At 44.8% G+C, this 23,563-nt stretch overlaps 1 protein-coding gene across 1 annotated transcript in view; it reads right to left on the bottom strand.

Moving 5' to 3' along the window:
• LRIG2 (leucine rich repeats and immunoglobulin like domains 2) overlaps positions 1-23,563 on the bottom strand; it is a gene marked incomplete in the record, with an annotated part of 726,335 nt that overhangs the window by 185,143 nt on the left and 517,629 nt on the right. Inside the window, 1 exon segment of the mRNA XM_044076985.1 lies at positions 21,027-21,476. Within this exon segment, the coding sequence (XP_043932920.1) occupies positions 21,027-21,476 (450 nt within the window).

The following is a 23,563-nucleotide window of genomic DNA, read 5'->3' as shown; positions in this document are numbered from 1 at the left end:
GGCATTTCGTGAATACTCTGGGTGCAGTAGATAAGCCAAAGGGCAATGCAGAGAATTGATAATGGGTTGAACCTGCAAGAAACCTGAGGTACCTTCTACAATTTTGTCTGATTGGGACATGCAGGTATGCCTCCTTGAGGTCCAATGTTACCAGCCAAGACTCCTTGCCCAGCATGGGAAGAAGTTGCTGTAGAGTGAGCATCTTGAATTTTGGTACGAGTAGAAATGTGTTTAGGATGGATAGGTCCAAAATAGGTCTCCAATCTTTTCCCTTCCTTGGCACCAGAAATAGCCTGGAATAAAAACCTTGACCTTGTTCGTGCGTAGGTACCTCTTGAATAGCTTTCATGTTTATGAGATCTGCCTTTGTGCCCCTGCCCTTTGATTGTGTGGCAGGTTTGGCATGCCTCTCATTTTTGGAAGGGTGTGAAAATGGAATTTGTAGCCTCTGTTTATAATGTCCAGGATCCATTTGTCCTTTGTGACAATATGCCAATTTTTTGAAAATAATGCTAGCTTTCCTCCTAAGGGGGCTGCCATTTGAGACTTGGTTGGCATGCAAAGGGGAAAGTCATTGGGTTTGCTTTCTGAAAGATTGCGAGTTATCCTCACCACCTCTTTGTGTAGGAGCTTGTCATTGTCTGCCTCTAAACGATCCATGGGATTGTCCTCTGCCCCTCGGGCGCCTGTATCTGCCTCTTTGGGGTCTGTCCGTGGCAGGAAAGGACCAGTTTTTGGAAGGCCAATTTCTACTAAAACGTGGGGGTTGTACCTGTAGAAATTTGTTCACAGTTTGCATTGATTTAGCCTTTTCTTCCATTTTCCTTAACACCTCCTCAGCATTAGCACCAAATAGTACATCCTTTTGAAGAGGGGCGTCTAGTAATTTAGCTTTGACATGATCAGGCAAGGCTTGTTCCTTGAGCCAGGCATGCCTACGTATGATTGATCCTGTAACAGCAGCTCTACATGAGGCCTCTAGAGCATCAAAACCACATTGTAAGGTATGCTTACCCACTTGTTCTGCACTATGCATCAAATCCTGCAACTCCTTCAATTCTGGTTGTTCAGGTTGTGACATTTTACTTTTCAATTGTGATAACAAAAACTGTTGGTATTTTAGCATATGAAACTGACAGTTTAAGGCCCTCATGGATAAGGTAGCCGAGGTATATACCTTTTTTCCCCACCTTTCTAAGGATCTGGAGTCTCTCTCAGAAGGTAATGGATTTTTAGCAATGGAGGCCTTAACTCCCCTTGGGGCCCTGTGAGATGGTTTCTGGGTCAGCAGCATGGCTTTTGTATAGAAATTGGTGTGAGTCAGGAACCCTGTAGTACCTGTCAGGCTTAACTGGAGCTGGAGGTAGAGAGTCCGGGTTAAGGCAAGTCTCCGAGTAAACATCATCTAGGATGTCCAAGACAGGAGGTATAGCCAGAGGCCTGTGCTGGGGTAGCAAGAGAAATTCCCTGAGCCTTTTCTTGGAATCTGAATAATCTTGGCCTTCCCAGTGAAAATGTTCCCTTAAGGTATGCAAAGTTTCCCCAAATGAGTAATCCTCTGGGGGGGAGACAGAAGGGATGGACTCCTCTGCATCAGAGTCTTCAGAAGGGGAGTAGGAATGTTCCTGATCATCAGAATGCTCTGAAATAATGGAGCCCTGATCAGAGGAGGGGGAATCTTCCTCCACTCTGGGCCTTTTGTCCGGTGGGGGCTGAGAACCTCTGATAAGAGTAATTAAATCCTCAGCCATTTTAAGCATCTGTTTCTTAGGCATGGGGCCTGGAGATGGGCCCTGTGTAGCTGGTCTCAGAGTGCATGGTTGCTTTAGACTTTGTGAAAGCCTTGATGGAGAAAGAAGAGGAAGGTCTGAAGACACCTTGAGTGGAGGTGGACCTGTCCACATTCTGAGATACAACGCCAAGAGTGGCTTCGGTATCTGTAGTCTGGGTGTGGGCCGAGGAGCCTGCGACCTCGGGCACAGGAGACACCGTCAAAGAAGTGTCGTCGGTAGTCAGGGGCTGCGTAGGCGCCTCGCTGAGAACCGGACCACGTGTAGTCGGCTTTGGCGTGGTGTCGGTAGAGGCCGCGGACCTCTCGTGTCGGTCCTTGTCTTTGCGCTTTTTAGACAAAACCGAGTCGGAGTATCCGGCGACATAGTATAGTTAAATGCTTTCCAAAATAATGCTGGGCGAACTCCGACGCTTAATAGTGCGTTTGTTGAATGTAGCACAAAAGCGACAGACCGAGACGTCGTGGTCTGGGCCTAAACAAGGTATACAGAGGGAATGGAAATCCTTATGCGGTATTTGCTTCCCACAAGAAATACAATTATTAACTTTGTCTGACATCGGTCTGAGGCAAGAAAAGTTTCCCCAATGGGGTACTTAGCTTTTAAGAAGACTTCGGTTTCCAAATTTTCGTAATCTCAGGAGCTGGCCGACCGGCACTTGCGAACTGCTTCTGCTTCGGGCACCGCGCGGCAAGAAAGACTGAAGAAAATGGCGTCGACTGGTTCTTTTATACCCCTGTCGCACTGACGTCAGGGAAGAAGCGACGACAACCGACGCCGGACCTAGACTTTGGAATTCGGCCGACCGAGGACCCGCCTGACGGCAGGAGAACCCATCTGTTATGACTGCAGCTGTATGCACGATGATCATCATTCTCAAATCATGCTTGTAACTGCACTTTGTGCAGAGTTAATCACAGACATGCTCTGCATGGCTGATTTTCTCCCAGTTTGAATCAAATCTCTTGCTTCCTGATACAATTCAAGATGCTTAATTCTTCAGTTAACTGTTTAACCTGGCACAATATAATTTTGCTAGGTCAACATACACGTCGCTTCATCTGATGTACAAGCTACTTCTTGTAACAATTTAACCCTGTATACCACACACAATTCTCGCTCAGTATCGGTGAATCACATTACGCAACAAGCTTACAGTTTTTGTCTTTTTCCTTACATCAGAACTAAAAAAATCAGCTGTAATATAAGCAGCAATACTTACAGTGAGGCCTTGTGCCCTCATGAAAAATAAATAGTGTATATACAGCAATTTCTTTCTTGTGGTATAGTGCTAAGATGGCTCCTTGAATGGCATACAGTACAGTTGTGTACCTACCATAAATGTAGATGTTCGAGTGTATTCACTGTTGCAGTCATTACACTTGGATTATCCTGCTGGCAGGCGACCTGTAGTCGGCCCGAGTTCCAAAGTCTTGGTCCGGCGTCGGTTGCTGTCGCCTCTTCCCTCACACATCAGTGCGCCAGGGGTATAAAAGCTGCAACCGACACCATTTTCTTCAGTTTTTCTTGCCCCAGATGTCAGGTGCCCCCAGATATGAAGGCTGTAAAGATAAAAATATGCCAAACAACCATGCATATATCACTAAAAACATTTTCTTCTACTAAAAGCAAATACACCACATAGGTTGCATGGAGTTGAGAAGTACAGAATAGTCCCAGCAAAGAGGGGGATGGTGGGTGGGTAACCAGGACTGCAACAGTGAATACACTCGAACATCTACATTTATGGTAGGTACACAGCTGTACTATGTTCATCGTGTTTCACTGTTGCAGTCATTACACTTGGGTAGAATTCCAAAGCTTAGGCACAGTGGCTGGGTCTAGATTGGATTTGGCGAGGCTAACAAGCCCTGCAGAACTGCAGTGGCAAAGCCTGCTTTGGATTTGGAGTAGAGAGGTAGGTGGTAGTGCTTGGTAAAAGTGTGCACTGAGCTCCAGGTTGCAGCTTCTAATATGTCTTTGGTTGGTACCCCTCTGAGGAAAGCTGCTGAAGTGACTGCTGCTCTGGTAGAATGAGGCCTAATGCCCTTAGGCACCAATTTGCCATGTTGTGCGTAACAGAAGCGGATGCAGTGTCCTATCCATTTGGAGACTGTCTGCTTTGTAATAGGCTTTCCTTGTGATCCTGCAGCATATGCTACAAACAGTTGCTCAGTTTTTCTGAAAGCTTTTGTTTTGTCCAAGTAAAATCGTAGCTGCCTGTGAATATCTAAAGAGTGCAGAAGTCTTTCCCCTTTATTCTGGGTATTTGGGTAGAAAGTAGGCAAATGAATAGTTTGGTTTAAGGCCACATTTGAGACCACTTTTGGCATGAATGTTGGGTTCGTCCTTAGAGAAACCCTGTCCTGGTGAAAAATGAGGAAAGGTTGTCGTGGAAATCTGCTCTGCTCCTAGCAATAACTTCTGCAAAAAGAGTTTCAGAGTTACAGGCATTGATGGCTTTTCTGAAAGCAGCTACGATTTTACTTGGACAAAACAAAAGCTTTCAGAAAAACTGAAAAACAGCAATCAATGCCTGTAACTCTGAAACTCTTCTTGCAGAAGAATTTTAGATCAGCTGTGCTGGCTGGTTCAAAAGGAGGAAGTGTTATTTTCTAAAACAAAATTGAGGTCCCAAGTAGGTACTGGTGCTCTCCTAGGGGGTCTTATATTTTTTGCCTCTCTGAGGTACTGTCGTAGAAGAGGATGTGAAAAAATAGGAGGATCCGTATTGTAATGAGCTGAAATGGCAGAGGCATGGATTTTAATAGAAGAAAAAGATAGGCCTTTGTCCAACATCTCAGTCAGGTATTGTAAAATCTGAGGCATATTAGGGACCAGTGGGTCAAGCCCTTGTACCTGATTCCAAGCACAGAATCTCTTCCATTTTTCCGCATAGGATTTCCTAGTGCTGGGTCTCCTGGCTTCCAAAATTACATCCATAACCACTTTAGAGAGAGGTGCAGTCTGAGTGTCTACATTATCTGCCATGCTACCAGGTTTAAGGTTCTGAGTTGACTGTGCAGAATCTGACTGTTTTGCTGTGTCAGAAGATGAGGGATTTGAGGTAGAGGCCAAGGTGGGCCTTGGGACAAAATCTTTAGGATTAGGTACCAGTGCTGGCATGGCCAGTCTGGTGCAATCAGGATCATTTTTAGCCTCTCTTGTCTGACTTTTAGAAGCACCTTGGTGAGAAGAGGCATCGGAGGGAAGGCATAGACTGTCAGATTTTTCCAGTTGAAAGATAGAGCATCCACTTTCCATGCTCGAGAGTGATAAGTCCTTGTGCAAAATTTCTGTAATTGGCAATTGTGAGGGGAGGCAAACAGATCTATGTCTGGGCGTCCCCATTCCCTTGTTATCATGTTGAACACTTGTGGATTTAGCTTCCATTCGTGAGGGTCCATGAGATTTCTGCTTAGTTCGTCGGTCAGTGTATTTTTTGTTCCTGGCAGGAATTGTGCTTGCAGATGTACCTGGTAGGTCAGTGCTGTGTTCCACAAAATCATGGCTTGTCTGCATAGGGGGTAGGAATGTGTGCCCCCTTGCTTGTTTATGTACCACATAACTGTGGTATTGTCCGTCTTTATTAATAATTGACCTGGATGTATTAGGTCCTTGAAGGCTGTCAGGGCATTCTGTACAGCTAGCATCTCTTTTTGATTGATGTGAAGATGCAGTTGTTCCTTGGGCCATGTGCCCTGAATACATTTCCCTGCCATATGTGCTCCCCAGGTGTAATCCGATGCATCCGTTGTTATTGTCTACCTGGCTGTAGGTAAGGTGAAAGGCTGTCCCTTGTTGGGGTGACAGGCCTGAGACCACCACTGAAACTCCTGTTGTAGGCAGGGAATTAAGGTTATGATTGTCTCCAGGCTGTGACAATGCTGAGTCCAAACACTTTTTAGATACCATTGTAGTTTCCTCAGATGCAGTTTGGCATATGGAATTAGTAGAATGCAAGATGCCATGAAACCCAGGACCTGCAGAATTTTTCTTGCAGGGAGCTGGGTCTTTGTTGCCATCATTTGAAAGTAAGTAGTCAGCTGCTTTTGTTTGTCTGGTGTGAGATAAGCCATCTGGGTAGTTGTACTCAAGCTTGCACCCAGGAATATTATCTCTTGAGAGGGCACTAGTTTTGATTTCTTTTCGTTTACTGTGTACCCTAGGCAGATTAGTAATCCTTTTACAAACTCCAGGTGCTTTAGAAGAATGTCCTTGCTCTCCCTAAGGCAGTCATCCAAGTAGGGATATATTTGAATTCCTTTTTGCCTGCAAAATGCAATTACTGGTGCCAGGCACATTGTGAAGACCCTGGGCGCAGTAGATAAGCCAAAGGGCAGTGCAGAGAATTGATAATGCATTGAGCCTGCTATAAATCTGAGGTATCTTCTGCACGATTGTCTGATTGGGATGTGCAGGTATGCCTCCTTGAGATCCAAAGTAACTAGCCAAGCCTCTTTGTCTAGCATGGGCAAGAGTTGTAGTGTTAACATTTTGAATTTTGGAACATCCGGGAAAGTATTTAGGATTGACAGGTCCAGTATTGGTCTCCATGCTTTGTCCTTTCTGGGTACTAGGAAAAGTCGTGAGTAAAATCCTTGGCCCTGTTCTTCTTGTGGAACATTTTGAATAGCGCCCATATCCTTAAGAGCTGCAATCTGTTTTTGTGCCTCTGCCCATTGGTTTTGAGGTAGGTTTGGCATACCTTTTGGTTATGGAAGCGTGTGGAAGTGGAACCTATACCCTTGAGAAACTATATTCAACACCCATTGGTCTTGGGTGATCATGTGCCAATTTTTTGAGAAAAGTGCCAAGTTTCCCCCTAGGGGTGCTGTCAACTGGTAAGTGCTTGGCATTTGCAGAGGGAAGTCATTGTGACTGTTTACTATAAGGTTGTGATTTGTCTCCTCCTCCTTTGGGGGCTGAAGAATCCCATTGTTTAGGTTTGTAGGAGCCTTGGGGCTGAGATCTGCCTCTTGGGCATCTGTATCTGCCTCTTTGTGGCCTGTCTGACACTGGAAAAAAACAATTTTTTGAAGGCCAGTTCCTGCTAAATCTAGGTGGCTGAACCTGTAAGAAAATCTTTCACAGTTTGCACTGACTTTGCTTTATCCTCCATTTTCTTTAAAACCTCTTCTGCCTTAACAAAGTATCATGCTGTAGTGGAGCATCCAATAATTTCATTTTAACATGGTCAGGTAAACTTTGTTCTTTCAACCAAGCATGTCTTCGAATAACTGAGCCTGTAACTGCGGCTCTACAAGAAGCCTCTAATGAGTCAAAACCCCATTGCAGAGTATGCTTTCTCACTTGTTCAACTGCATGCAATAAATCCTGCATTTGTAACCATTTTCTGCTTTAACAATGACATGAGATACTGCTGATATTTAAGCATGTGAAACTGACTGTTTAAAGCTCTTACAGCTAAAGTAGCAGAAGTGTAAACTTTTTTCCCTCATCTGTCCAGAGCTCTGGAATCCCTATCTGAGGGGACATGATTTTTGGCAGTGGAAGCTTTAACCCCTTTTGGACCCTGAGAAATAGTTTCTGGGTTCGCAGCGGGGTTTTTGTACAGAAATTATGAGTGTCAGGGACTCTGTAAGTACCTGTCTGGCTTTACTGGTGCAGGGGGTAAAGAATCTGGAGACAGACTGGATTCAGAAAAAACATCATCCACAATATCAAACACAGGGGGGATAGCCAAGGGCCTGTGCTGAGGCAACAGAAGGAAATCTCTGAGCCTTTTCTTGGATTCTGAGTAATCCTGGCTCTCCCGATGGAAATGTTCCCTCATGGTGTGCAGGGTTTCCCCAAAAGAGTAATCCTCAGGCGGTGAGGCTGAAGGAATGGACTCTTCAGCATCAGAGTCCTCGTAGGGAGGGAGAGAATAGTCCTGGTTAGAGGAAGAATCAGAAGACATGGAAACCTGATCAGAGGACTCATAATCAGTGTCTTGTCTAGGCCTTTTGTCAGGAGGGGGATGGGAGCCCCTGATTAAAGTAATAAGGTCTTTGGCCATTTTAAGCATCTGTTTCTTAGGCATGGATGACTGTTCTGGAGAATGCTGCACTTGTTTCTTTGTCTTTAATGGTGTTTTTGACTTTGCCTTTGCTGCTGTAGTAGCTTTAATTGTAAGCTGTGAAGGTCTGAAAACACCCTTAGAAGCCGGTGCCTGCTCAGCAGCTCTGGACCCATCTGAGGGTATATTTTCCGTAGGCCCAATACCTTGAGTTTCCACAGGCCTTGGTGTCTCCACGTGGCTGTCGGTTGCGGCCCGTGGCTCTGAGGTAGCAGGTGTCAGGGGCTGCGAAAGTGCCTCAATGAGAACTGGCGACTGGCCTAGAAAAGGCTTCATCGGTTTTGGACCTCGGATGCCTGTCTTTTTCTTTGTCTTTGCGTTTTTTATACATTCCGGTCATCGGTTGTTTCGACGGCATTATGTAATTAAATCTTCGTCCAAAATAATGTAAAGCAAAATCAAACCAACGTTTTAATAGTGTGTTTATTAAATCTAGCACAAAACCAACAACTAGTGACGTCGTGGTCAGGGCCTAGGCAAGGAATGCAGTAAGAGTGGAAGTCCTTATGAGGTATTTGCTTCCCACAAGAAATACAATTATTAACTTTAACTGACATCGGTCTGGAGCAAGAAAAAGTTTCCCCAATGGGGTACTTAGCTTTATTGAAGACTTCGGTTCTGAAATTCAATTTTGAAAATCTCAGGAGTCGGAATACCGGCACTTGCGAACTGCTTATGCTTCGGGCACCGCATGGCAAGAAAGACGGGAGAAAATGGCATCGGTTGCAGCTTTTATACCCCTGGCGCACTGACGTCAGGGAAGAGGTGACAGCAACCAACGCCGGACCAAGACTTTGGAACTCGGGCCGACTACGGGTCACCTGCCAGCAGGATAACCCAAGTATAATGACTGCAACATGAAACACGATGAACATCAAGAAAAACATCGGGAGGCCAAACATCTGATGTGGGAAGGACCACTGAATGGGCAGACCTCCCAAAAATAACACATTCTAGAAAATAATTTAAAACCTGATAAGCAGACATTACAAGAAAGACACTATTGTAGCTCAGTAATAATGCTGATGTTGTCTTAGGATTGAGGGGAACGACTGTACCTCGAAGGTCGAACTTCAAAATATCACTGTGATGAAATAAGGATCTTAAAGTAGCTAAACAATACTGACTAGATTACTATGGTGGGTCAATACCACTACATGGCAAATGTACAAGAAATAAATGAAAAATATTGCAGCTGCACTTTTCTATTAAGAAGGGCACCATGTGATGTAAAAGCAGCAATCCCTACTAATGCCAAGACTGCTTTGAAATAAGTGGAAAGTACAGTTGTGTACACTTACCATAAATGTAGATGTTCGAGTGTCTTCACTGTTGCAGTCATCACTGTAGGGTTCTTCCTGCCAGCAGGCAGTCCTCGGTCGTCCAGAATCCCAAAGTCTGGGTCCGGCGTCAGCTGTTCAGTCATGCTCCCTGACGTCAGAGTGCTAGGAGTACAAAGCTGCCAGCCGACGCCATGTTCTCCAGTTTTTCTTGCCCCAGATGTCAGGTGCCCAAAAATGAAGGCTAATAGTAAAACAAAAAAGAAACATACATCAAACCCCATACCCTGAAGCAAATACACCTCAGAAGAAGGGTGAAGTAGGAAACCACACTAATGAAAATATAAGAGGGGTCAGGAGGGAGGGTAACCCAGACTGCAACAGTGAAGACACTCGAACATCTACATTTATGGTAAGTGTACACAACTGTACTATGTTCATCGTGTTTCACTGTTGCAGTCATCACTGTAGGGTTGAATCCCAAAGCTGAGATAAAGGGTGGTGGTTATAGAGTAGAAGGGGCGGCTAGAAGGCCCTGCAAGACTGCAGAAGCAAAGCCTGCCCTAGACTTAGAGTAAAGAGGGAGACTGTAGTGCTTAGAGAAAGTATGCACTTAACTCCAAGTTGCAGCTTCCAAAATATCTTTGGTAGGTACTCCCCTGAGAAAGGCAGCTGAAGTAGCAGCAGCTCTGGTAGAGTGAGTCCTAATTTTTCCTGGGATTTGCTTTCCATGATGAGTAACAAAATCTGATTCCATGAGCAATCCATTTAGAAATGGTCTGTTTTGAAATAGCTTTGCCTTGGGAATTTGTTGCATAAGAAACAAACAGTTGCTGTGTTTTCCTGATATCCTTGGTTCTGTCCAGGTAAAAACGAAGTTGTCCGTGTACATCCAAGGAATGTAAGATCCTTTCCCCCTTATTTTGTGAATTAGTGAAAAAAGTTGGCAGGTGAATAGTTTGATTTAAAGCCACTTTGGAAACCACTTTAGGCATGAAAGTAGGATTAGTCCTTAAAGACACCCTATCTTGGTGAAAAATAATATAAGGTTCCACAGCCACGAGTGCTTGTAACTCCGAGACTCTCCTGGCTGAAGTCAAAGCCAGCAGGATAGCTGTCTTCCATGATAAATACTTAAGATCAGATGTGGCAGCAGGCTCAAAAGGAGGCAGAGTGAGTTTTTCCAGAACATAGTTGAGGTCCCAGGCAGGTGTGGGTGGTGTCCTAGGGGGCCTTAAATTATTTGCTCCTCTGAGATATTGTTTCAGAAGTGGATGGGAAAAGATTGGAGGATCTGTTTGTAATGTGCAGAGATAGCTGAGGCATGTATTTTTTTTGGAGGAGAAGGATAAACCCTTATGTAGCATGTCTGTCAGGTAAGGCAAAATCAGTGGGATGTTAGGAATGAGGGGATCCGAATCCTGAGCATGCATCCAGGTGCAAAATCTCTTCCATTTACTTGCATAAGATTTTCTAGTGCTAGGCCGTCTGGCTTCTAAGATGACATCCATGACCTGTTTGGGAAGAGAAGGATTAATCATAGACCCTGAATTTGCCAGGCTGAGAGTTTTGACATGAGAGTGCAGAACCTGGCCCAGGTGTTGGGACAAAAGATTTGGAATCTGAGGTAAAATCCAAGGTGGCTCCTGGGATAGATTCATCAGTGTTGAGTACCAAAATTGACGAGGCCAATGTGAAGCCAGTAAAATCATCATCTTGGGCTTGTCCTGCTTGATCTTTAATAACACCTGTGGAAGAAGAAGTAGTGGCGGAAAGGCATACCCAGAGAGGTTTCTCTAACTGAATGATAGTGCATCCACTTTCCATGCTAGTTTGTGAAATGTCCTTGTGCAAAAAATCTGTAACTGGTGGTTGAGGGGGATGCAAATAGATCTATGTCCGGGCAGCCCCAGGCTTCTGTGATCATCTTGAATATTTGGGTGTCTAGCATCCACTCGTGTGGGTCTGACAGGTTCCTGCTCAGGCTGTCTGCCAGAATATTTTGTTTCCCTGGCAGAAACTGAGCTTGTAGATCCACTTTGCAAGCTAGAGCTGTGTTCCAAAGAGTCATGGCTAGTCTGCAAAGGGGGTAGAAGTGTGAACCCCATTGCTTGTTTATGTACCACATAACTGTGGTGTTGTCTGTCCGAATCAGTAGTTGTCCTGGTTGTAGAAGATCCCTGAAAGCCAACAGGGCATTCTGTACAGCTAACATCTCTTTTAAATTGATATGTAGGCACTTCTGATCCTCTGTCCAAAAACCTTGCAGACCTTTTCCCTGCAAGTGGGCTCCCCATGAGTAATCCGAGGCGTCCGTGGTTAACACTTGGCTGGCTGGAGGCAGACTGAAGGCTTTCCCTTTGTTGTGAAGACATGCCATGGTCCACCAATGGAATTCCTTTTGTAGACAAGGCAAGACAGCAATCTGTGTGTCTAGACTGTGGCAATGCTGGGACATATACTTTTTAGGTACCATTGTATTTTTCTCATACGTAGTCTTGCATTTGGTATGAGAAGGATGCAGGAGGTCATGTAACCCAAAGCCTGCAGGAATTTCCTTGCAGTTAGCTGAGTTATTGACGCCAAGGTTTTGAAAGTTGAAGCCAGCTGCATTTGCTTTTCGGATGTCAGGAATGCCATCTGGGTTGTTGTGTTTAGAAGAGCACCCAGAAAATGTATCTGTTGTGTGGGTGTCAAATTTGACTTGTTTATGTTCACAGTGAATCCCAGGTACTTGAGATGATTTTGAACAAATTCCAGATGCTGGAGTAAGACATTCTTGCTGTCTGCTTGAATAAGGCAGTCGTCCAGATAAGGGTAAATTTGAATTCCCTTGAGTCTGCAATAAGCTACTACTGCTGCCAGGCACTTGGTTAAGACCCTGGGCGCAGTAGACAAGCCAAAGGGCAGCGCAGAGAATTGGTAATGTTTCGATCCGGCCTTGAACCTGAGGTATTTTCTGCACTCCTGTCTGATTGGGATGTGTAGGTAAGCCTCGTTTAAATCCAATGTCACCATCCATGCATTTTTGCTCAACATTGGCAGGAGCTGCTGCAGAGTAAGCATCTTGAACTTTGGTATGTCCAGGAAAGTGTTTAAGACTGACAGATCCAGGATGGGTCTCCATGAATTTTGCTTTCTGGGAACTAGAAAGAGCCTTGAGTAAAAACCTTGGCCCGTCTCTGATTGTGGAACCAGTTCTATGGCCCTCATAGCCATGAGGGATCCCACCTGGTTTAATGCCTCTGACCATTGGTGTTTTGGAAGGTCTGGCCATCCGTTTGGTCTTGGCAAGGTATGAAAGTGGAATTTGTAACCTCTTGAAACTACATCCAGAACCCATTTGTCGGGTTATGTAAATCCAATTTTGTTGAAAAAGAGAGAGTTTTCCTCCTAGAGGGGCTTCCAGGAGAGAAGTTCCTGGAGCCATGCAGGGGAAGTCATTGAGCCTGTTTTCTTTAAGATTGAGGTCTGTCCTCTCCACCCCTGGGGGTGAAAGCACTCCACCGTCTAGGTCTGTAAGAGGTCTGTGCTTGGGCCCTCCCTCTGGAGCGCCTATATCTACCCCTCTGAGGCCTGTCCGAGCTGGGAAAGGACCAATTTTTAGTTGGCCAATTTCTGCTAAATCTTGGGGGCTGAAAGTACAGTTTTGTACCTACCATAAATGTAGATGTTCGAGTGCTAATACAGCTGCAGTAATCACAGATGGATTCTCTGCCGTCAGGCGGGTCCTCGGTCGGCCGAATTCCAAAGTCTAGGTCCGGCGTCGGTTGGTGTCGCTTTCTCTCCTGACGTCAGTGAGGCCGGAGTATATAAGACACAGCCGATGCCATGTTCTTCAGTCTTTCTTGCCCCAGATGTCAGGTGCCCCCAGAAGGAAGGCAATACATAAATTATATATATATATATATATATATATATATATATATATATATATATACACACACACACGCAATGCAATATAATCCAAAATCAGTAGTTGCAAGCAAATAAACCATAGAAGGATTACCCAGTCAGGTTGTATGAAGAGGGGGTTAGGCCCCATGCCTTTACCAAGTGGGGAAGGCGGGAGGGTAACCTGTACTGCAGCTGTATTAGCACTCGAACATCTACATTTATGGTAGGTACAAAACTGTACTATGTTCATCGTGCATACAGCTGCAGTAATCACAGATGGGTAGAGTCCCAAAGCTACACACAGGGTGGTAGGTACTAGGTGGAACTGGGATGAGCCAGAATGCCCTGCAACACAGCAGTGGCAAAGCCTGCTCTAGTTTTGGAATATAAAGGCAGGTGGTAGTGTTTTGTGAAGGTATGTACAGAACTCCAAGTGGCTGCCTCCAAAATATCTTTGGTAGGAACTCCTCTGAGGAAGGCTGTAGAGGTAGCTGTGGCCCTGGTGGAGTGGGATCTGATGCCTGTGGGAACAGATTTCCCATGATATGAATAACAAAACCGTATGCAGTGGCCTATCCACTTTGAAATTGTCTGCTTGGTCACTGGCTTCCCTTGAGCCCCTACAGCATAGGACACAAAAAGTTGTTCTGATTTCCTGAAGGGCTTTGTTCTGTCCAAATAATAACGTAGCTGCCTATGGATGTCTAAAGAGTGTAGCAGCCTTTCCCCTTTGTTTTGAGGATTGGGGTAAAAGGTAGGTAAGTGTATGGCTTGGTTTAAAGCTACCCTGGACACCACTTTAGGCATAAATGACGGGTTGGTACGAAGGGAAACCCTGTCCTGATGGAAGATGAGGAAGGGCTGCACCGCCATGAGGGCCTGTAGTTCCGAAACCCTATGAGCTGAAGTGATGGCCAGAAGGAAGGCTGTTTTCCAGGACAAATATTGCAAATCTGTTGAGGCAGCTGGTTCAAAAGGAGGCAATGTTAATTTTTCTAGTATGTAATTAAGATCCCAGGCTGGTATTGGTTGTTTCCTTGGTGGTCTTATATTCTTAGCCCCTCTGAGGAACTGTCGTAAGAGTGGGTGAGAAAATAAAGGTGGATCCGTGTTGAACTCTGCAGAAATGGCTGAGGCATGGATTTTTATGGAAGAAAATGAAAGTCCACTGTTCAGCAGCTCAGCTAGATACTGTAATACCTGAGGCAAATTCAGTTTTCTAGGGTCCTGGCCTTTTTTCTCATTCCAAGAGCAAAACCGTTTCCATTTTGCGGTGTAAGCCTTTCTAGTAGATGGCCTTCTGGCCTCCAAAATGACATCCTGCACCTCCTTGGAGAGTAGGGTCTGTTGTGGTGTTAAGGAATTTTCCATGCAGCGAGATTGAGTGTTTTCAGCTGACTGTGAAGAGTTTTGTAGCTGTGCTGAGTCAGCAGAAGAGGCATTAGAGGTAGGGACCAGGGAGGAGTATGTGTTAGACTCCTCAGGAGCAGGTACCAGTGCTGCCTTGGCCAATCTGGAGCAATCAGTATCATCTTCGGTCTGTCCGCTCTTGCTTTCAAGAGCACCTTGGGCAGAAGAGGCAGAGGTGGGAAAGCGTAAACTGTCCATGCTGTCCAACTGAATGAAAGGGCGTCCACTCTCCAGGCCTTTGGATGAAAGGTCCTCGAACAAAACTTTTCCAATTGATGATTAATGTGGGAGGCAAAAAGATCTATGTCTGGCCTCCCCCACGCTTGTATTATCTCTGTAAACACTTGAGGATGCAACTTCCATTCGTGTGGATCTGTCATATTTCTGCTTAGATTGTCTGCCAGTGTTTTTTCCAATCCTGGCAAGTACTGTGCTTGAAGTTCGATTTGCCATTCCAGAGCCAAGTTCCAAAGAGTCATGGCTAATCTGCACAAGTGGTATGAATGTGTTCCTCCTTGTTTGTTTATGTACCACATTACTGTGGTGTTGTCTGTTCTTATCAGTAATTGTCCTGGATGCAGGAGGTCCTTGAAAGCTGTAATTGCATTTATTACTGCTAGCATTTCTTTTTGATTGATGTGAAGGTGCTTTTTCTTTTGGGACCATTTGCCCTGAATGCACCTGTCTGTCATGTGCGCCCCCCAGGCGTAATCTGAGGCGTCTGTTGTGATGACTTGATTTGCTTGAGGCTTGCAGAATGGGAGACCTGTGTTTGCTTGACATGCTTGGGCCCACCATAGAAATTCCTTTTGCAAACATGGAATTATTGGTATTATTGTTTCCAAACTGTGACTGTGTTGAGACCATAGGTTTTTTAGGTACCATTGAAGTTTCCTCATATGCAACTTTGCACATGGGATTAAAAGAATGCAAGATGCCATGAAGCCCAGAGCCTGCAGGATTTTCCTTGCAGTAAGCCTGGTACATTTTGCTAGTATTTTAAAGTACTGAGTTAGCTGCCCCTGTTTTTCTGGCGTAAGATAGGCCATCTGGGTGTTTGTGTCCAAGTTGGCACCCAGGAAAGTTATTTTCTGAGATGGTGTTAGCCTGGATTTCTCTTTGTTGATTGTGTATCCCAGAGAATGCAGTAACCGTGTTACATAGGCCAGATGTTCCAGAAGCATGTGCTTGCTGTCCGCTTGGATCAGGCAGTCGTCCAAAAAGGGTAAACTTGTATCCCTTGAAGTCTGCAGTAGGCAATCACTGATGCCAGGCATTTTGTGAATACTCTGGGCGCAGTAGATAAGCAAAGGGCAATGCAGAGAATTGATAGTGGATTGAACCTGCAAGAAATCTGAGGTATCTTCTGCAGTTTTGTCTGATTGGGACATGCAGGTATGCCTCCTTGAGGTCCAGTGTTACCAGCCAAAACTCCTTGCCCAGCATGGGAAGAAGTTGCTGTAATGTGAGCATCTTGAATTTTGGTACGAGTAAAAATGTGTTTAGGATGGATAAGTCCAAAATGGGTCTCCAGTCGGTTCCTTTCCTTGGCACCAGAAAAAGTCTGGAATAAAAACCTTGACCTTGTTCGTGAGTAGGTACCTCTTGAATAGCTCTCATGCCTATGAGCTTGGAAATTTGTAGCTGTGCCTCCGCCCTTTGATTGTGTGGCAGGTTTGGCATGCCTCTCATTTTTGGAAGAGTGTAGAATTGAAATTTGTAGCCTCTGTTTATAACGTCCAGGATCCATTTGTCTGTTGTGACAATATGCCAATTTCTTGCAAATAATGCCAGCTTTCCTCCCAAAGGTGCTGCCAGCTGAGACTTGCTTGGCATGGAAATGAGGGAGTCATTGGGTTTGTTTCCTGTATTGTTGTGCACTGTCTTCGCCACCTCTTGGTGCTGGAGTTTGCCATTGTCGGCCTCTATATGATCCTTGTGATTGCCCTCTGCCCTTGTGCCTGTATCTACCTCTTTGGGGCTTGTCAGTGGCTGGAAAGGACCAGTTTTTTGAAGGCCAATTTCTGCTAAAACGTGGTGGTTGGACCTGTAGAAAAGCTTTGACAGCTTGCATAGATTTGGCTTTTTCTTCCATTTTCCGTAATATCTCCTCAGCATTAGTACCAAACAGCACATCCTTTTGTAAAGGAGCATCTAGAAGTTTAGCTTTCACATGATCAGGCAAGCTTTGTTCCCTAAGCCAGGCATGCCTACGAATGACTGATCCTGTAGCAGCAGCTCTACTTGAGGCCTCTAGGGCATCATAGCCACATTGTAAGGTGTGTTTACCCACTTGCTCTGCACTATGCATCATTATCCTGCAACTCCTTCAAATCTGGTTGTTCAGGTTGAGACATTTTATTCCTTAATTGTGATAACAGAAACTGTTGATATTTAAGCATATGAAACTGACAATTTAAGGCCCTCATGGCTAGGGTGGCCGAGGTATATACCTTTTTTCCCCACCTTTCTTAGGATCTTGACTCTCTTTCGGCAGGAAGTGGATTCTTGGCAGTAGAGGCCTTCAATCCCTTGGGGCCTTGAGAAATGGTTTCAGGGTCAGCATTATGGCTTTTGTAGAGAAATTGGTGAGAGTTAGGAACTCTGTAGTACCTATCAGGTTTGACTGGTGCAGGAGGTAGGGAATCCGGGTTAAGGCAAGCCTCCGAATAAACATCATCAAGTATGTCCAAAACAGGAGGGATCGCCAGAGGTCTGTGTTGAGGTAACAAAAGAAATTCCCTAAGTCTTTTCTTGGAATCGGAAAAGTCTTGGCCTTCCCAATGGAAGTGTTCCCTCAAAGTGTGCAAGGTTTCCCCAAAGGAAAAATCCTCAGGAGGAGATACAGAAGGAATGGACTGCTCTGCATCCGAATCTTCAAAAGGGGAGTAAGAGTGTTCCTCTACATCAGAATGTTCTGATAAAATGGAGCCCTGATCAGAAGAGGGAGAATCTTCCTCCACTCTGGGTCTCTTGTCTGGAGGGGGCTGAGAACCCCTGATAAGAGTAATTAAATCCTCAGCCATTTTAAACATCTGTTTTTTAGGCATGGGGCCTGGAGAAGGGCCCTGTGCAACAGGCCTCTTGGGATGCCTGGCTGCTTTGGATTTAGTAAAGGCCTTAATAGAAAAGGAAGATGAGGGTCTAAAGACACCATGGGTGGAAGTGGACCTGTCCACATTAGGAGGCTCAACATTTGCAATGGCTTCGGTGGTTGTAGTCTGGGAAAGGGACGAGGTACCTGCGGTCTCGGGTACAGAGGACACCGCCAAAGGAGTGTCGTCGGTAGTCAGGGACTGCAAAGGCGTCTCGCTGAGAACCGGACCACATGTAGCCGGTTTTGGCGTGGTGTCGGTGGGGACCGCGGACCTCGTGTGTCGGTCCTTCTCCTTGTGTTTTTTGGACAAAACGGTAGTCGGAGTCTCCGACGACATTTTATAATCAAAAGCTTTACCAAAAAAATGTTGGGCGAACTCCGCCCGACGCTTAATAGTGCGTTTATTGAAAGTAGCGCAAAAGCGACAGCCCGAGACGTAGTGGTCTGGGCCTAAACAAGGTATGCAAAGGGAATGGAAATCCTTATGCGGTATTTGCTTCCCACAAGAAATACAATTATTAACTTTTTCTGACATCGGTCTGAGGCAAGAAAAGTTTCTAACGGGTACTTAGCTTTAATGAAGACTTCGGTTTCCAATTTTTCGTAATTCAGGAGCTGGCCGACCGGCACTTGCGAACTGCTTCTGCTTCGGGCACCGCGCGGCAAAAAAGACTGGAGAACATAGCATCGGCTGTGTCTTATATACTCCGGCCTCACTGACGTCAGGAGAGAAAGCGACACCAACCAACGCCGGACCTAGACTTTGGAATTCGGCCGACCGAGGACCCGCCTGATGGCAGAGAACCCATCTGTGATTACTGCAGCTGTATGCACGATGAACATCTTGTAAGAAATCCTTAACCGTTTGCATGGATTTTGCCTTATCCTCTATTTTCTTTATCACCTCTTCAGCCTTAGACCCAAACAAAACATTATGCTGAACAGGTGCATCCAGTAACTTTGCTTTCACTTGATCAGGTAAGTTTTGTTCCTTTAACCAAGCATGCCTTCTAATGACTGTGCCAGAGGCAGCCGCCCTGCAAGAAGCCTCCAATGCATCAAAACCACAATGTAAACCATGCTTCCCCACTTGTTCAGTGGCATGCATCAAATCGTGTAATTCCTTATCATCTGCACATGCAGTAATGGTACCCAGATTTTGTTTCATAACAGACAGTAGAAATTGCTGATATTTTAGCATATGAAATTGACAATTTAAAGCTCTAATAGATAAAGTAGCAGAAGTGTACACTTTTTTGCCCCATCTCTCCAAAGCTCTGGAATCCTTATCTGTCGGAATAGGGTTTTTAGCAGAAGCGTCCTTAACCCCCTTAGGACCCTGTGAAATGGTTTCTGGATCAGCAGTAAGATTTTTGTAAAGGAATTGGTGGGAGTCAGGGACACTGTAATATCTGTCGGGCTTAGCAGGGGCTGGAGGAAAGGAGTCAGGAGTTAAATTAGCCTCAGAAAAGGCTTCATCCACAATATCCAGAATAGGAGGAATAGCCAGGGGTCTATGTTGGGGAAGAAGGAGGAAATCCCAAAGCCTTCTCTTAGATTCCGAGTGCTCCTGTCCTTCCCAGTGAAAATGTTCCCTCATGTCATGCAAAGTTTCCCCAAAAGAAAAATCCTCAGGGGGAGAAGCTGATGGAATGGAGTCCTCAGCATCAGAATCCTCATAAGGAGGAAAGAATATTCCTGTTCAGAGGAAGACACTGAAGAAATAGATGCTTGATCAGAAGATTCATAATCCAATTCTTGCCTTGGCCTTTTGTCTGGAGGGGGATGTGAACCCCTAATCATGGTTAGTAAGTCCTCCACCATTTTAAGTAGCTGTTTCTGAGATTTGGGTCCCGGATCAGAAGAGGCCTGGGCTGGTATCTTAGATTTAGAAGGAGTCTTTGCCTTTATCAGAAGCTGTGTAGGCCTGAAAACCCCCTCGGAAGCCGGTACCTGCACAGTGGCTCCGGCCCCATCCGAGGGAGCATTGTCCGAAGGTCCTGCAGCTGGACTGCTCAAAAGCCTAGTTGGCTCCTCGTGGGAGTCCATTTCGGCAATCGGTTCTGAAATGGCCGACGTCAGGAGCTACGAAAGCGCCTCACTGACGACGGCCGAACCTGTAGCTGGCTCTGCTTGTAAAACGTCATCTGATTTGGACCTCGGAGGCCTGTCCTTATCCTTGCGTCGTTTGTGAATTCCGGTAGTCGGAAGTGTGTCTGACAACATTTTATAATTAAATCGCCTACCAAAGTAGTGAAAAGCAAAATCGTACCTTCGCTTAATCGTACGTTGGTTAAATCTAGCACAAAACCGACAACTAGCTACGTCGTTGTCAGGGCCTAAACAAGGAATACAGTAAGAATGGAAATCCTTATCAGGTATTTGCTTCCCACAAGAAATGCAATTATTAACTTTTTCTGACATCGGACTGGAGCAAGAAAAAAGTTTCCCCAACGGAGTACTTAGCTTTGAGAAGAAGGAGGAGTAAGTCTTTGGACTGAAGCACGAAAAAATATCAGGAGTCAGCTGACTGGCACTTGCGAACTGCTGTCACCACACGGCAAGAAAGACTGGAGAACATGGCGTCGGCTGGCAACTTTGTACTCCTAGCGCTCTGACGTCAGGGAGCATGACGGAACAGCCAACGCCAGACCCAGACTTTGGGATTCTGGCCGACCGAGGACTGCCTGCCGGCAGGAAGAACCCTACAGTGATGACTGCAACAGTGAAACATGACAAACATCTGTGAATGTTCGAAAACTTTCTTACAGATCACCTAGTGTGATTCAGAAATGGCATACACACTAATAATGCAGAGGAAACAGAACAATTAATGTTTTATGCACTGTTGCAGTTTTTCTTCTTGGGTCTGTGCCAATATATTTCTGCAATGAAATCAAAATGGTGAGATTTGTCATTGAAAAACTACATTAATTCTGCACATTAATTTCAAGGCATAAAACTTAAAGGAAACAATCAAGCCTACAGTTTTTATATTACAGACTCCACAATATACAATTCCAATGTATTCGTTAGAATACCTTAATATGCAAATAGTTTGATTCTCGGATGGGGTACCATTTTCTGGAGTCAGCATGTCCTTCCTGTGTTTATGTGGGTTTCCTCGGGTATTCCGGTTTCATCCCACGTTACAAAGACAGGCAACAGGTGGACTGGGCACACTAAATTGGCCACAGAAGTGAGTGTGCATGCAAGTGTCTGTTACTGAAGAACAGCCGTGGCAAGGCTAGCCACCAACTGGTATGAACTCTGGCTCTAGATGATTTTCACTGTTAAAGTGACATCCCAACTCCATGTGTAAAAACAGAATAAAGGGGTTGTGGATGGATAAATTTCATACTATCCTCTAATAAACAACATCAACCTAAACATCAAAAGACAAGAGTCAGAAAAAGACATTGTACTGTGTGTGAATGGCATATGCAAAACAATTTATAATTATACTTCACCTGCATTAGTGATACTGTAGTCTTCATTCTTTCTCCTCATGTGATATATAACAATAACCCAGATGAGTGAGGTACCCACAACGCAGCAGACAACAACAATGATCACAATTCCAACTGTAGTCCAGCTGTCTTCCTCATATGGAAGTCCACTTTGGGAGGAATCGCAATTTGGGGACGGAACAACATTCAAATAAATATGTCCCCGTTCTGTGCCAAGTGCATTAGACATTATGCAAGTATATCTGCCTGCATCCTCTGTGCTAGCATCAACAATGATCAACAGTTGGTTGGCAGCTGCAAAAAAGTGTCTTTCAGTCACAGTCAAAGGTCCATCATCTTTGGTCCAGTTCAGTCTTGGTGGCGGGCTGCCACCAGCTATACATTGCAACACTGCAGTTTCACCCCTAGCCACCGTTCTGTCCTCCAAAGGTCTAATAAAAGAAGGTGTTTCTATGCAGGGGCAGAAATAAAAATATTACTTGCACATAAAATACAAATATAAACTCAAAATATTTTTAGTTATGAGTCACAGTGACCATTACAGAAGTGACTGTGTTGTGTTTTTTTCTATTTTGCATGTAAAAGTTTTTTTGTTTGGAATACTAGCTGAAAGTCCATCAGCAAAGGAGAAAATGCAGGTTTCACAGTTACAAAACTGATCCATACATTTGTACAATCCTACCAATTCCCTAAAATTCTAAGCTAGATTTCTATATACAAAGAATGAAGCTAAATCTGTTTATCCGTATCACTCAAACAGATAATACACATGACCACAGTGCGTGTAACTTGTTGTGCATACCCAGGATCCCCTAAACTAGGAACCTGTATCTTACTCTTCATAGAGGCACTTCCATAAAGGTTTTCTTGCTTGAATTCAACTGTAATCCACCTATAAAAAGGAGCATTCATCACAACCTTCAAAAACTAAATAGCTTAAGGCCTTACCAGTGGTGGACCTTCACTGCACCAAGAATAGTACAGGTGTGTACACTTACCATAAATGTAGATGTTCGAGTGTATTCACTGTTGCAATCATTACATTTGGGTAATCTGCTGGCAGGTTGCCCTCAGTCGGCCTGAATTCCAAAGTCTTGGGTCCTGTGTTGGTTGCTCTCTCCTCTTCCATGACGTCAGATCGTCAGGGGTATAAAACATGCAGCCGACGCCATTTTCTTTAGTTTTTCTTGCCCCTGATGTCAGGTGCCCCCAAAAAGGTAGCAACATACTAAATATTTATATATACATGCATCAATATAACTTTACCTTCATCTTCAAGCAAATACACCACACAGATTGTAGAAGATGGAGAAGGAAAGATAAACTGCAGAATGACAGGGGGATGGCGGGAGGGTAACCTGGATTGCAACAGTGAATACACTCAAACATCTACATTTATGGTAAGTGTACACAACTGTACTATGTTCTTCGTGTTTCACTGTTGCAGTCATTACATTTGGGTAGAATCCCAAAACTATGGTTGGGAGGCTGGAGCTAAACAGCCTTAGGTGAGGCTATACGGCCCTGCAGCACTGCAGTGGCAAAGCCAGCCCTGGACGTAGAGTAGAGAGGCAAATGGTAATGCTTTGTGAAGGTGTGAACAGAACTCCAAGTAGCAGCCTCTAGAATGTCCTTGGTTGGTACTCCTCTGAGAAAGGCTGATGAAGTAGCTGCAGCCCTGGTGGAGTGAGACCTAATGCCCTTGGACACAGGTTTGTCATGGTGTAAGTAGCAGAAACGGATGCAATGGCTTATCCACTTTGATATTGTCTGCTTTGAAATAGCCTTTCCTTCTAATCCTGCAGCATATGACACTAGTAACTGCTCAGTTTTTCTTAGAGCTTTAGTCCTGCTCAAGTAGAATCTTAGCTGTCAGTGTACGTCCAAGGAATGCAGAATTCTCTCCCCTTTGTTCTACGGATTTGGATAAAAGGTTGTCAGATGAATTGTTTGCTTAAGAGCCACACTGGAAACGACCTTAGGCATAAAAGTAGGATTTGTCCTCAGAGACACCCTGTCTGGGTAAAATATGATGAAAGGCTTTACAGCCATGAGGGCCTGTAGCTCTGAAACTCTTCTTGCTGAAGGAATTGCTAGTAGCAGAGCTGTCTTCCATGATAAGAACTTTATATCAGCGGTAGCAACTGGCTGAAATGGAGGCAGGGCGAGCTTTTCCAACACATAATTGAGGACCCATGCAGGTAATGGTGATCTTCTAGGAGGCCTTAAATTTTTGGCTCCTCTAAGATACTGCTTTAGTAAAGGATGAGAAAAGATTGGTGGCTCTGAACTGTAATGAGCTGAAATGGCAGAGGCATGGATTTTGATTGATGAGAAAGATAGACCTTTGTCAAGCATCTCAGTTAAGTATTGTAATATCTGAGGAATATGCGGTTCTGCTGTATCAGTTCCTTGTGCTTGATTCCAAACACAGAATCTCTTCCATTTGTCAGCATAAGATTTTCTAGTACTAGGCCTTCTGGCTTCCAAAATGACATCCATCACAGCTTTACTGAGAGGTGTTGTCTCTATGATTA

Source organism: Protopterus annectens, chromosome 7.part0 (genome assembly GCF_019279795.1).
Source record: "Protopterus annectens isolate FY-2018-M chromosome 7.part0, PAN1.0, whole genome shotgun sequence".
In the NCBI taxonomy this organism is placed as follows: Eukaryota; Metazoa; Chordata; order Ceratodontiformes; family Protopteridae; genus Protopterus; species Protopterus annectens.
Note: the sequence above shows the minus strand (reverse complement) of the source record. Positions and strands in the feature narration are given on the sequence as shown.